The 15,376-nt window shown below is 38.4% G+C and overlaps 1 protein-coding gene across 1 annotated transcript in view; it reads right to left on the reverse strand.

Annotated features, from left to right (window-relative positions):
* The window catches only part of Rel (Relish), an 83,461-nt gene extending 74,262 nt beyond the window's left edge, over window positions 1–9,199 (reverse strand). Inside the window, exon 1 of the mRNA XM_065230407.1 lies at window positions 8,477–9,199. Within this exon, the coding sequence (XP_065086479.1) occupies window positions 8,477–8,522 (46 nt within the window). The 5' untranslated portion in view covers window positions 8,523–9,199. The remainder of the gene's footprint in view (window positions 1–8,476) is intronic.
* Window positions 9,200–15,376: the final 6,177 nt, after the last annotated feature.

Consider the following 15,376-nt stretch of genomic DNA (forward strand, 5'->3'; position numbering starts at 1 on the left):
CAGGTGACCATGGCAATGCAAGAAAAATTGTTTTCGTTGAAGGAAGTAGTACAAAAAAGGAAATTACTATTAGATATTTTTGCAAACAGTGACATATAGCAGACATGAAGTTCAAGTGGAGGTGCCGGCCATAGGTGTTATACCCAAGTAACAATTAAAGCTGAACAGTAAGAACAGAAGCTGATTATTGGTTGATTTAAGGTGTACAAAGCTGATTAACAGCAGGCTGAATATATAGTTGGTTAGTAGTGCATGAAGCTAATTGTATCCCCATAATTCAACCTCAATAAGTTCGCTGATCTAAAGATTGAACAAGCCTTATTTTAGCTTAACACTACCCCCCAAATCAGCAATGCACTACACATATTTTGATAGCCTGATTTGTTAAACGTAGTCAGTGTCACTCGTTGCATTTCCGGCATTTTAGTTCACTGTCTACCTTTATAATCCCAAGCAGCGGCAGCAGTAGAGACAAGTTAGAGGAGCTTAACATTTGTATTTCTGTGTTTTAACTGCTATTTTCAGACAGAATTTCAAATATATAACTCAATTATGGCTCTAAAATAGCTTCCACATAACCATCGAAATAAATCGCGCACTTGTGTCCACATTATGTTAACTACACATGAAAATGAGAGGATTGTTTTACTGCCACCAGTTGTTGTTTACCATTCTGTATTGCTGTATAATACTCTTCCGGTTGCTGTTATTCAACTTAAATTTGACGTGTTTCAAGTTAATGATCATTCCTTTTGCCAAGACAAGATCTTCGAAGGGATGGTGGCTACCTTCCATACATGCATACATACAAAGCTAGTTTTTTTTTCTAAAATAGCTCTAACTTCTTACACACTCATTCAAATACGCCCAATACTTTACCGATAACCAATAAATAGTTGATGAGCCAGTAGCCAAAAATTTAGAAATCTATCTTTTTAAGTTGTGCTTGTACAGCATTTTTTCTGAAATTTACGGACAGCTGTTCGCTCAATTCTGAGATACACTGAGTATTCAGTTAGATTAAAATCCGAAGTCCCTCCTTGTTTACATATTCTGCAAAAAATACTGTTTGAGCCTCGTCCCTGACAGGATTTCCCGCCGTTTTCTATGAATAGGGCGGGGTAGAAAGTATATTTTGTGCAGAATTTGTAAAAAACGAAAGACTTTGGATGTTAATCGAAATGCATATATAGAGGTATCAGACATGTTTTTCAGTGACAGGTACCTACTCTATTTTGTAGTCTGTAAGAGGGAAATCACAAATAGAGGGTTATCAAAATACATGGCATATTGAAAGATTGAGTTTTTGAGAGCGAATTTTCTCTCTCAAATTTGAATGTTTTGGCTCTCCGGGCTGGTAGTAAAGCCGGTAAAACTGTATATAACTGTATAAACTGTAGCCATTTTCACTTAATTTTAGCTTGTTTAACAATAATTTCCGGGAAATAAGTGAACGACAAAGTCCATGAATGATTTCTTTGGACTGTCGTTTACTTTTTTTACCTGAATATGCACCGAAAGCGAATTTTTTAATCAAGATTTTTAATACTTTCTACCAGTGAAATAGCACCATCTCTGTGAAAAATAGCCTGACGATATGATAAATTAGGGGGATAAAATTAGTGAATTAGCGGCGCAAAGAGAATTAAGGTTTTAATTTTCAAAGAAATCCTAATTGGCCGACAGGTAAGTCTCACACTTCGCAACCTTATGAACATAAGTTATGCATGAGAAAATCTTTGAAAAAGAAGTTGTCAAATAATGTCATTCGTGAGGCAAACCTACACACTTGGAAAAAATCACCGACTTCAGTAATTCATTTACCGAATTCTCAACAGCTGAACGGTCGGTAATGTTTTCGGCAATCGAGAACATTGCCGAAAAATCTGTAAACTGGATCAGCAAAATTAGCTGTCAACTTTACCGAACGATCGGTAACGTTTACCGATGTGCATTGTTTGATTTGTACTCGACTTTTCCGGAGAACTGTAATTTTGAGGACGATATGCAAATGTAAAATTACCGAGAGATCTATAATTTTATAAAAAGGTAACCGACTCAACTGTAACTTGCTTTAATATTGTTTCAAGGTAGCGGTCAGGAACTTTTAAAAACTCGACATTCGCTACCGCGCTAGTGAAGATACTGGATGTAAGGCAACTGCATTCAGCATCTTTGCTAGACGGTAAAAAAGTTTATAAACATTCAGACTCGTTCCGGGTGACTTTCGCAGGTTCAGTTCTCCCAAACTTTGTTAAAATTGATGGTGCTTTTTTTCCGGTGCGACTGTTTGTACAGAGGGTATATAATTGTACCAACTGCAAAAGGCTGGGACACTCGGCCAGCCATTGCGGCAACAAAACTCGTTGTGGCAAATGTGGTGAAAACCACAAAGAGGATTCTTGCCACAAAGAATCAGTAAAATGCGCTTACTGTGGCGAGAATCCTCACCCTTTGCAGGAGTGCCCGATGTACAAGCAGCACTCCGATAAAGTGCAGCGTTCAATCTCAGGACGCTCCAAGCAGACATATGCTCAAATGTTGAAGGCTGCATCAGCTGTCCAAGATGCAAACCAATTTTCGGTTTTGTCAGTTGAAGAATCGGACTCTGACTCATCCGATGAAGGTGATTCTACGGTGGTACACGCACCTTCAAAAATAGACGGTTCCTCAAAAAGAAAATGCCCCTCCCCGAAAGTGCGCCGTAAGAAAACTAAAGTCACCTCCAGACGATTGCCAAATTCCCAGGGTAATGGGGATGAAAAAACAAAACCGAAGGCTCCTGTTGATCCAATCCCTGGATGCAGCAAGAATTTTCCGCCATTGCCCAACAAAGATAAAAAAAATAAAAAAGCTGCTCCTCAAACTTCTCAAAAGAAATCCAAGTCCGAACGAGGTTTGCTAGCTTTTTCGGACATTGTGGAATTCATATTAAACATGTTCAACATACAAGACCCTCTAAGAAGCTTAGTTTCTGCCTTGCTTCCAACGTTAGAATCATATCTTAAGCAATTGACTGTTTCATGGCCCCTCCTTGCATCAATCATATCTTTCGATGGATAATTCGTCGAACGAGGTTGAAGATATGATCACTGTGCTACAGTGGAACTGCCGTAGTCTAGTGCCTAAACTAGACTCGTTCAAATTTTTACTTCACAATTCTGATTGTGATATATTTGCTCTCTGTGAAACATGGCTTTCTTCCGATAAAGAACTCAACTTCCACGATTTTAACATTATACGCCTGGATAGAGACGATTCTTATGGAGGAGTACTTTTAGGGATCAAAAAGTGCTACCCTTTCTACAAAATTTCCCTTCCTGCTCTATCCGGCGTCGAAATCGTTGCTTTCCAAATAAATGTGAAGAACAAAGATCTTTGCATAGCTTCAGTATACGTTCCACCAAGAACCTCCATTAGCCGTAGTCAACTCTGGAATCTAGTTTCGATTCTTCCATCCCCAGTATTAATTCTGGGTGATATGAACTCCCATGGTACTGGGTGGGGCGATCTATATGACGACAATAAAGCGGCTATTTTTTACGATTTATGCGACGATTTCAACTTGACTATTTTGAACACTGGTGAAGCGACACGTATAGCAAAACCTCCGGCTCGAGAAAGCCAACTCGACCTATCTTTGTGTTCAAGATCGCTATCATTGGATTGTCAGTGGAAGGTTATCAATGATCCCCATGGTAGCGATCATTTGCCAATCATCATTTCAATAAAGTGTGGCCCTCACTCTGCAGAACCATCTCGGGTTCCATTTGATCTTACAAGGAACATCGACTGGCAGAAATATGCAACGGCGGTGACAATCGGTGTCGAATCAATAGATGCGCTTCCACCATTGGAAGAATATCGATTCCTAGCCGATTTGATTTACAAAAGCTCACTGGAAGCACAAAAAAGAAAAGTTCCAAGTGCACCCTTTAAAAGGAGACCAGCCACACCTGGTTGGGACGAAGAATGCACAAAATTGTATGTAGAAAAATCTGATGCTTTCAAAGCTTTTCGTAGACACAAAACCTCCACTTACTTCGAGGAATATTCAAAGCTTGAGACAAAGCTGAAACAATTAATCAAAGCAAAAAAACGCGGTTATTGGCGCAATTTCGTCGAGGGACTCTCACGAGAAACTTCAATGAACACCTTGTGGAGGGTGGCTCGCAACATGCGTAACCGCTCATCTTTCAATGAGAGTGAAGAATACTCCAACCGATGGATATTCGATTTCGCTAAAAAGGTCTGTCCGGACTCAGTTCCAGCACAAAATATTCTTCGAGAAGCGTCTCCTAGCGGCGGCTCTCTGGATAGACCATTCTCAATGCTGGATTTCTCTATGGCTCTTCTTTCATCGAACAACTCCTCACCGGGAAGCGATATGATTAAATTCAATCTTCTGAAAAATCTCCCAGATATCGCTAAAAGACGCTTACTAGACTTATTCAATTCCTTACTAGAAAACAACATTGTACCGCCTGAATGGAGACAGGTCAAAGTAATAGCCATTAAAAAACCTGGCAAATCAGCGTCTGACCATAACTCATACCGTCCGATTGCTATGCTTTCGTGCATTAGGAAATTGTTGGAGAAAATGATCCTTCGGAGACTCGATCACTGGGTCGAATCAAATAACTTGCTATCAAATACACAGTTTGGGTTCCGCAAGAGCAAAGGAACAAACGATTGTCTAGCGCTGCTTTCCACAGATATTCAACTGGCCTTTGCACACAAGGAGCAATTGGCTTCAGTATTCTTGGACATTAAGGGGGCTTTTGATTCAGTTTCCATTGAAATTCTGTCAGACAATCTGCACAGATGTGGACTTTCTGGAATTTTAAATAATTTCTTGTACAATTTGTTGTCAGAAAAGCAAATGAACTTTTCTCTTGGAAAACTGACAACTTCCAGAATTAGTTACATGGGCCTGCCCCAAGGCTCATGTCTCAGCCCTCTTCTTTATAACTTTTATGTCAAAGATATCGACAACTGTTTGGCAGAACAATGCACGCTAAGACAACTTGCAGATGACGGTGTGGTTTCCGTAAGAGGTCCACATGCCGTGGACTTGCAAGGACCATTGCAAAATTCCTTAGATAACTTGTCTTATTGGGCTATGAATCTAGGGATCGAATTCTCGCCGCAGAAAACTGAACTGGTAGTGTTTACTCGAAAGAGGTACCCAGCCCAAATGCATCTTAATCTTTTGGGCAGAAACATTACTCAATCATTGTCTTTCAAGTACCTTGGGGTCTGGTTTGATTCAAAGTGCACTTGGAATGCCCATATTACGTATTTGAAGCAAAAATGTCAGCAGAGGATCAACTTTCTCCGTTCAATTTGCGGCACATGGTGGGGTGCTCATCCGGGAGACCTCATAACGCTTTATAAAACAACTATTCTCTCTGTTCTAGAGTACGGCTCTTTCTGCTTTCTCTCGGCAAGAAAAAGTCACCTAATAAAATTGGAACGAATTCAATATCGTTGTCTGCGTATTGCTCTAGGCTGTATGCACTCAACGCATAACATGAGTCTCGAGGTTCTGGCAGGAGTAAAACCCCTCCAGAACTGTTTCTGGGAGCTCTCTCTCAGATTACTAATCAAATGCGGAGTGACGAACACACTTATAATTGCTAATTTTGAAGAAATTCTTGGGTTGAACACACAATCTCGATTTATGAGAATCTACCACCACTACATATCATCAGATATGTGTCTTCCTTGTTATACTCCAGACCGTGTTCACTTCACCAATCGCAGTTCCTCAATTGAATATGATCTGACCATGAAACAAGCAACTCATGGGATTCCCGATCAACTTCGACCTATTATTATCCCACGTATTTTTACTGAAAAGTACCAACAAGTCAATTGCATGAAAAGATATTTTACAGACGGGTTCCGTCTCAATGGATCCACTGGCTTCGGTGTCTTCAATGAAAACTCTAGCGCCTTCCGCAAACTTCAGGAACCTTGTTCCGTTTTTGTTGCTGAGCTGGCAGCAATCAACTTCGCATTGGGGATGATTTCCAATATGCCCACAGACCATTACTTCATCTTCTCGGATAGTCTCAGTTCGATTGAGGCTATTCGGTCGATGAAACAAGGTAGGCACTCATCTTATTTCCTTTCAAAGGTAAGGGAGCAGATGAGTGTGCTGGTCGAAAGATCATATGTGATTACCTTTGTTTGGGTCCCCTCACATTGCTTAATCCCAGGCAATGAGAAGGCGGACTCTCTCGCAAAGGTGGGCGCGCAGGAACGCGAATTGTATGACAGGCAAATTTCACACGATGAATTTTACCATTTAGTGCGTCAGAGTACCTTTTCGAGTTGGCAAACCGATTGGGACACTGGAAATCTTGGACGGTGGTTACATTCAATTATTCCTAATGTTTCTTCGAGAGCGTGGTTTAAAGGCTTGGGCTTAAGTCGTGACTTCATTCGCGTGATGAGTAGACTTATGTCCAACCACTACTCGCTAGATGCTCATCTCAATAGAATAAACCTCGTGGACAGCAACATCTGTCGGTGTGGAAACGGTTACGATGACATCGAACACGCAGTTTGGCAATGTACGGATAATGACGCCGCCAGAGAGCGACTTTTGAATACCCTCGAGGCCCAAGGAAGACAACCCTATGTTCCTATCAGAGACGTGTTGGCAACCCGTGATCTCTGTTATATGCAGTCCGTTTATGTTTTTCTTCAAATGTCTAGTATAAAAATTTAATTCCTTTTGTCTTTTGTCTCTCTTTATTAGTTTTTGTTTGTCTTGTCCCCCCGTCTCGATGAGTCTCATCGTCGCCCACTGGTCACCCACCATAGCCGGTCGAACTCCGGACGAAGCTAGAACAGCACTACCGTTCATACTGGCGACAACGCTCTGATGAGACAACGAAACCCTACCCCAAGCTCCTCCCCTGATCCTATCCTTCGAAAATGTACCCTTCTAACCTCGAGTAAGCCACGAGTAATCGGCCCAACTCCTACTAGACATAGAATTAAGTGAATTTTGTTACACACAGTGAACAATGAATTATCGGCTCCGTAAAGCTAACGCGATTGAGCCTTCCAAATAAACGAACTAGATAAAAAAAAAGGTAGCGGTCACTGCAACCCATGCAAAAATTTGGCTGCTGTCGTGATCAATGTGTTAGTGTTGCAAATCGCTCCACCAATGAACAAAAACAAGTTTTTGTCGGAAGAATTCGGCGCTACACTGAAAACAAGGAAGCATTGGATGAAGATTCCAAATGCTGTTTTCAGATGGTTGCCAACGGGAATGGAACTTGAATCGACAGAAAAAAAGAAAAACAAGCAACAACATCGGCCATCTGTAATCGGTATTTATTTAGATAACGAAAATTAATTACTTACGAAAAATATCTACGATTCTCTCATCTTGATGTTGCATAACAGCCTCCATAATTTCACCTTTTTATTTTTCACAAACACACGAACGTTTTTAAAGTCGATCGAAAATCACAATATGGTGGATTTGACGTTTACCGAGACCGTTACCGAAATCAATAATGGAACGCTTACGTTTACCGAAACTTCAGTAAAATATTTCACCGACGTCAGTGATGAAGCTGATTTACAGACCTGCCGGTAAAAATGTTAACTTAAATTAAAATGAAATTACCGAGCTTCGGTCATTTCATTTACAGTTTTCAGCAATAAAGCGAGAAAATACCGAAACATCTGTAATTTTTAGGATTACCGATCAAAGACGGTAATTTTTTTATCGAACTCATGGTCTCTGTTTAAGTATGTAATAGGTAGCTCATAGGTGGATACACTTTGTTAAAATGTTGAAATGCCATAAGATAATATTTACACGATTTTTTTAGGAGATTGGTAAGACAATATTTAATAGCTGGAAAATAATGACATACTTAATAGATACGGAACGGTTCGTTAATCGGGATATTTCATTTTTTAAATAAATTTTACGTCTAAGTTGCAACATAATAACTGATGGGTGACAATTGAATGACTAAAGCACCATGATAAAATATACGTACAATGTTGAGCATAGTAGGCAGAGATAATCAATTTTTTAAGTGCCCGGATTTCGAATCTTTACGATGTATTGAATACAACAAACTACCCCATTGACCAACGATCCCAATCTGGATAAAAGAAGCTGAAAATTTGAAATTTAAAACTCGAATCTAGCAATGAAGAATTATAATTCTAATTCCAAGCCATCAGAACGATGACATCTGCCAATCAACGCCAAACCGTTGTAAAATAAATATTGTTCTGATTTATGACTATCATAAAACAAAAAGCTTCGCCGAACTGGTTCTGTAATTCACACGAGTATGGTAAAATTTGCGTCAACGCGTTTTCCCCCTCTGCCAATATAAAAATAGCCTTCAAGAGTTGTATGTAAGATGAACGGGCACATTTGATTACTTCCGAGAAGACTCTCCACCATAAAAAGTTAATCATCACTCACCGAATAGCTCATGACGGTAGCTGTCCAAATTGAGAAGTGTTGACATGATGACTGCCTCCCCGATGATGGTCCCTAATGATCACTTTGTACAATATCACTCGCTCACTATCTTATCTTCGTTATCACTCTCCACCAGGGCGAAAGTTATAGCACAAACTCACAAATCAATTTTTCCTCGATACGATCCAAACTCAACACGTCCCGTCCCGGTCCACATATATATATATGTATTTAAAATCAACTCGTTTCACTTGCCTGCACTCTTATCAAACGTAGCTTTGTAATAACACAAAATCCAAAACATTTCCCATTTCTGAGAATTAATTCACTCGGATGCGAAGCACACAACACACAATCTTCGGCCTTTAATTATCAGCAACTAGATGTGCTCACAAAATCGCCAACCGAAACCCTGCCGCTTATCTGCGTTGCAACTTTGTTTACTTGCCTACCCGGCTGGTGTGCGATTGAAAGCTCTCCTACGATTTCACAATCATTTATAGACTTCCGAAAGCTTTCCGTGGAACTACTCCTACTGCATGTCGTTGTGATCTGCGCCGTTCAAGCTCAGGATCTACACTGATCGTGGCCGGTTCCTGCTACCAACTGCGTAGTCGTCTTGTTTCGGAAATACATACTACACTTTAGAACTATAGAACACTCTGAATCACACACTCTACTTAACCGAAGAACGTCTGAAGCGCTGCAAATGCATCTTAATTATTATTCATCCACAGTCACAGCAGCGAATACATCACGTAAATTTGATATAAACTGGTTACGGCCACTGTGTGTATGCTGGTAGAGGCCCATTTGCGGTCGATCGACGTGTGATTCCCCGGAGCCACTTGTTTGCCTTTTGTTTGTGGAAAGCACTATACCCAGTACGAGAATGACATCATCGCGAATCGAGTGAAGCTCCCCCGATTGGGCGCTCAGTGAGATCCACGGGGAGCACAAAAACAAAGCACCCGCGATTTACCGCGAGGCTGCTGCTGTTGAAGTTTACGCGAGTTCGCGAGCGACACCGTTCGCTCGACAGCAAGCGGCCTGAGTGAAAACTTCTCAATCGATAAAATGTGATTGCTCTTTTGTGGCTGTAGTTCCATGCGAAAATGACCACGTGTTTGTCTGGTGTGTAATAACTGTTATCATGGAGACGCTTGGTTGCAACCGTGGATTTTGAAGCTGGATTCCGTCCTGAGCGATATTTCGAACGCGCGGGGCGAGATTTTGCGACGGTACGAGAGAGAGAGAAAAGAAATAGTTGTCTCTCTTATGGCAACGCAAATTTTGGTCCGCTCCGCTAATGCACGCTCAGATGTGAATAGACCGTACCAAGCGTAGCAACTAAAGGTGAACAGATACCTACATAGACTCAAGATAACTACACACTTAATCTAGCTCGGTAAAATCTCCAACAGCCGATTACCTCGGCAGTAACTTTTGCTGATATATCTGCAAAATATCTGTTTGTTAGCTGATATCTCAGCAAAATTTTATTTGTTAGCTGAGTATCGGCAATTGTTTTACTGAATCTCAGCTAAATAAATTGCAGAAATACTCGGCTATTGGATTCTCGGCGAAAAAATTTAAGTGTGTATACCCTTATAAAATCGATAAGACAAACCAAATTGGTCCTATAAGAATGCATGAACGGTATGTGTGACCATTTATACATTTAATTTGTCACATGATCTTCATTAGCTTTTATCGAAGACAACAAATCAAGAAGACTGGCAACTTTGCCAGAATCCAAGCGACAAATACAATTAACCACTTCATTCGAGCAGATAAAATGACGTTTACTACCACTCGATCTTTGAAATGAAACATTATTTTGAGATTTTTTCTTCTAGAACCTCGAGAAAAGTAGCCAAAATTTTGTGCGTTTCATAAAAAAATAGAAATTAGTTGGTCCAGTTTTGTGAAATCGCTGGTAGAAAGTCACGCCAAAACTGCTTGACAAAGTGGTCAATTAGGTTTTGCACCGTTGGGGTTAACCTCAATCTGATGACAGTTCAGTGGTACTGTTTACGTGAACTTTGTCGATTTTTTCATGGGTAGATTTTCTGGATATTTTTTTTCAGATTGCAGTGTCCACGAGCAACATCCTTTCACCACGCATTTCCTCGACCATTTTCAAGTTAAAATTCGGAAATTTTAAAATATATATTTCTCGAAAAAACGACTAAGTGCTTGTAAACAGTACCACCACAAACGAAGTGACAGACGACTAACTGGCGAAGAAATCAATTAAAATAATGTGGTTCGCTGTAATAGAATTTTCTTAGAAGCTTGTGCCATCAACCACCAGATGGGTTAGTTTTTTTGTTTTTATTTGAACAAAGTTGATTTTGTGTACAATGATTCTTTGCAAGTGTGCAAAGAGTGTATCATTTTGTCATTTTTTTATGCATTTCAGTTTTGAGTAGAGTGAAAGAGATAGAACCAAAAAATTCTAGTACATTTGGTGAAAATGCTAGTTCAATCTAGTAGTAGTGTTGACATGTGGTACAATCCAGTAGTAGTGGTGTTGCCATGTGGTACACTGAAAAATTGCAATAGCAGGTTAGTCACCAAAGTTTTCGAGCTGCTCCGTCTGTCACTTCGTTTGTGGTACCACTGAACTGTCGCAAAGGTTCAGCCGATTAACACTGAGTTCATTTGTGACGTCAAGCTGCAGTACCTAATTAGGTTCTGCAGCGTGACGTCACAAATGAACTCAGTGTGGCTCAGGCTGAACCTTTTTGACAGTTCAGTGGTACTGTTTACAAGCACTTAGTCGTTTTTTCGAAAGAACAAATTCTAAAATTTCCGAAAATTGTCGAGGAACAGTGCGGTGAAAGGATGTTGCTCGTGGACAATGCAGAAGTGTGGTTTACATCTCACTGCAGTCTGAAAAATTATCGAGAAAATCTACCCAAGAAAAAAACGACTAAGTCCACGTAAACAGTACCACTGAACTGTCATCAGATTGAGGTTAACCCCGACGGTGCAAAACCTAATAAGTGAAGGTGGAAGCAACGCATAGAAAAATTAGCAAATACACAAGCCCTTCTTCTGATGACAAGGTTGCAAATACTCATTTCAGCTAAAATAATGTTTTTCGGAATAATAAAACCAAAAGGTGGTATGATGACATGTTTTACTTGTAACTTACAAGAAGAGGTTACACAGTATGCGTTTGAAACATAAAACCTGTAAATTTTACTTTCTATGAGTCACAATCAGCGATTTGCTGATCGCTGAGTGAGTGAGTGAGTGAGTGAGTTAGTATGTGAAAAATCGCAGATTGTGACTCTCATGAAGTGAAATAAACAGGTTTAATATGTCAAACACATTCTGGGCAACCTCTTCTTGTATCTTACCTATTCAAAATATGATCATAGCATCTAATTATTTCATAATTAAAACAAAAACATTGTTTTAGCTGAAATGAGTATTTGCAACCTTGTCTGAGGCGACACATCCAGATTATCTCGCGTTTACCAAAAATCTCACATATCTTTTGATCATTTATTTACCGTGAACTATCTGTTTTTATCTGTGGCATCTATCCATCTACTCTCGCAAATTGCGATCCACTCATATTTTTTCGTGATTGAACCTATCGTCGAACGAGCAAAAGCAGCAAGCAAGGCAGCAAACCAATTAGCGTTGACAACACCGTTGAAAAATCGTTTCTTCTAGCAAAAATTGACAGTATCTATGGGTATTTTCGGTGGAGTGAGGACGTTTGTTTACTGGATTTTCCATAGAAGTAAAGAGCTACAGAGAGCGCAATTAACAAGTGAAAGTGCGTGGAATAAGTTTCCTTTTCATTTGGACGATAATGAATGGATAATTGGAATGATTTGCTGCTGTCGGCCGGATTGTTTATCATCCGCAGTAACAACAACTGATGGGCCAAGCGCTGTCCAATAGGATGGTATGCAATGGATGGCTGGACAAACTGTCCTAGGCTAGTGCTGAAGTAATTCTATCAATAAATATTAAACTTATTTATTTATTGTAATAATATTTATTTTTTACAGTCGAGATAATACAGGACGTGGTAACTGATCGGATAAGTTCAAGAGAAAAGTCAATAAAATGTCTGATATATTTCATGGTGAAAAACTGTTGTGGGAACAGATATCTAGAAACTAATGGAAAATCATATAAGTTTGCATTATGAGAAAATTCAGTAAAATATACCTGTTTTCATGATGAATATTGCTCACTAAAATATATATCTTATAAGATAATTATGTTTATTTTATTGGAGTTGCTTTTAAGGATTTTTGACGTTTGTTGATATGTCGCGTGTAAACAGACATGTAGAAACTATTGGACAGTCATTTAACTTTGCAGTACAAGAAAATATGTACATCTCATTGTAATAGCTTCTTTCGATTTTTGACGTTTAAAGATTGTAAACAGATCTATATCAATCATTATATAGTCATATAGATTTGCCTTTTAAGAAATCCAACAGCAAACATTTGTTTTGGCATGGTTTTCTGGGATGAACATCGCTCCCATTAAAATACATCTTATATGATTGTTCTTCATAAATTATTGAAACAATTTTCAATGATGTTAATGTACATTCACTAAAATGATTAGTCGAACTAAATATAGCTAACAACAATGATAATGTATTGAATATTCCTTGTTTGTTATTGTACCATAAGATAAGGGGTTCCGGAAAAGAATGTATTGAGATTGAAAAAAATGATTCTACTGCAATATTTACTTTGCTAAGATTCTAATTGTAAGCCTTCTACACACACTTAGAAATTATCGCCGACTTCGATAATTTTTACCGAAATCTGAACAGCTGAATTGTTCGGTAAAAGCTACTTTGAAACTAAATCTCTACTAAAATGACAAGATTTTATCATTTAAACAAGGTTGAACATGTTTTGAAACTATTTTCAAATTCAATTGCCTTTAAAATGTAGGTCAAAGTTTTACCGAATGTTCAGGTAAAATTTACCGAACACGGAAACAAAATCTTAGTGTGCAAGGCTAATTCAGATTCCAGCACTAGTACTCGAACTTCATAAACCAGTTCCATGAACTCATATAATGTAGTCGTTGTTTTATTGCACACAGAGCATTAAGAAAGATTTGAATACACGACACCACCGAAACGGAGCATAAATTTGTCAGTGCTATTTGTCTTCACTCTAGCAAAACGAGCATAAAGTTGCACTACATTCCATGTCGGGAGAGCTGTTCTTACTTCATGCTAATTGAACGAGCTCTATCTAGAAGCCAGCCGTGGCCCAGTGGAACCAAGCGAAGACACCGACAACATCACACCTCAACAGTCCTGGATCGAATCCAAAATACGCTACAATAAAAAACGCAGCTGTGAAAGCTCCCCACTGCCTGATGTTTATTTTTCGATTTATTTTTAGAAGTCGATTAAATATATGTCAAAAGAAGAAGTAAATTTCATGTGATTTTCACATACACTTAACTTCGATTGATTTATGACACATATATTGTATTGTGGTGAAAAGTAAAGCTTATGCTTAGGGGGTTTCAAATCCATTTCAGTTAATTATTATAATTTGACCGATTTTCATTTATCATATGACGACCATATAAAAGTTACCAAATTATCAGCATTGTAAATGTATCAGGTATTCATATAGAATTTACCTGACACATTTTCAATCATATCATTTTCATTGGATTATCTTATAGCGCAAATTTATTAGACTTCCACATAACAGGAATATGTCATATTGGTTCAGTGCACTGAACCAATTTGACATATTCCTGTTATGTGGAAGTCTAATAAATTTGCGCTATAAGATAATCCATTGAAAATGATATGATTGAAAATGTGTCAGGTAAATTCTATATGAATATCTGATACATTTACAATGCTGATAATTTGGTAACTTTTATATGATCGTCATATGATAAATGAAAATCGATCAAATTATAATAATTAACTGAAATGGATTTGAAACCCATAAGCATAAGCTATACTTTTCACCACAATATAATATATGTGTGATAAATCAATCGAAGTAAAGTTTGTGTGAAAATCACATGAAATTTACTTCTTCTTTTGACACATATATTTAATCGATTTCTAAAAATAAATCGAAAAATAAACATCAGGCAATGGGAGCTTTCACAGTTGTGTCTTTTTTTATTGAAGCTGATTTGGGATTCGATCAAGAACTGTTGAGGTGTGATGCTTTCGGTGTCTGCGCTCGATTCCACTGAGCCACGGCTGACTTCAAGATTAAGCTCGTTCAAATAGCATGAAGTAAGAACAGCTCTCCCGACATGGAATGTAGTGCAACTTTATGCTCGTTTTGCTAGAGTGAAGACAAATAGCACTGACAAATTTATGTTCTGTTTCGGTGGTGTCGTTTGTTCAAATCTTTCTTAATGCATCTGTGTGCAATAAATCAACGAATAAATTATATGAGTCGATGGAACTGGTTCATAAAGTTCGAGTACTAGGGCTGGAATCTAAAATTAGCAGTGTAGAAGGCTTACAATTAGAATCATAGCAAAGTAAATATTGCAGTAGAATAATTTTTTTTTTCAATCTCAATACATTCTTTTCCGGAACCCCTTATCTTATGAAACAATAACAAACAAAGATTATTCAATACAGTATCATTGTTGTTAGCAATATTTAGTTCAACTAATCATTTTAATGAGTGTACGATAACATCGTTGAAAATTGTTTCAATAATTTATAAAGAAAAATCATGTAAGATGTATTTTATTGGAAGCGATATTCATCCCAGAAAAACATGTCAAAACAAATGTTTGCTGTTGGATTTCTTAAAAGGCAAATCTATATGACTATTTAATGATTGGGATAGATCTGTTTACAATCTTTAAACCTCAAAAATCAAAAGAAGCTATTCCAAT

This window comes from Ochlerotatus camptorhynchus, unplaced genomic scaffold (genome assembly GCF_037179485.1).
Source record: "Ochlerotatus camptorhynchus isolate MF236.1 unplaced genomic scaffold, CSIRO-AGI_Acam_v1.1 ptg000330l, whole genome shotgun sequence".
Classification (NCBI taxonomy): domain Eukaryota; kingdom Metazoa; phylum Arthropoda; class Insecta; order Diptera; family Culicidae; genus Ochlerotatus; species Ochlerotatus camptorhynchus.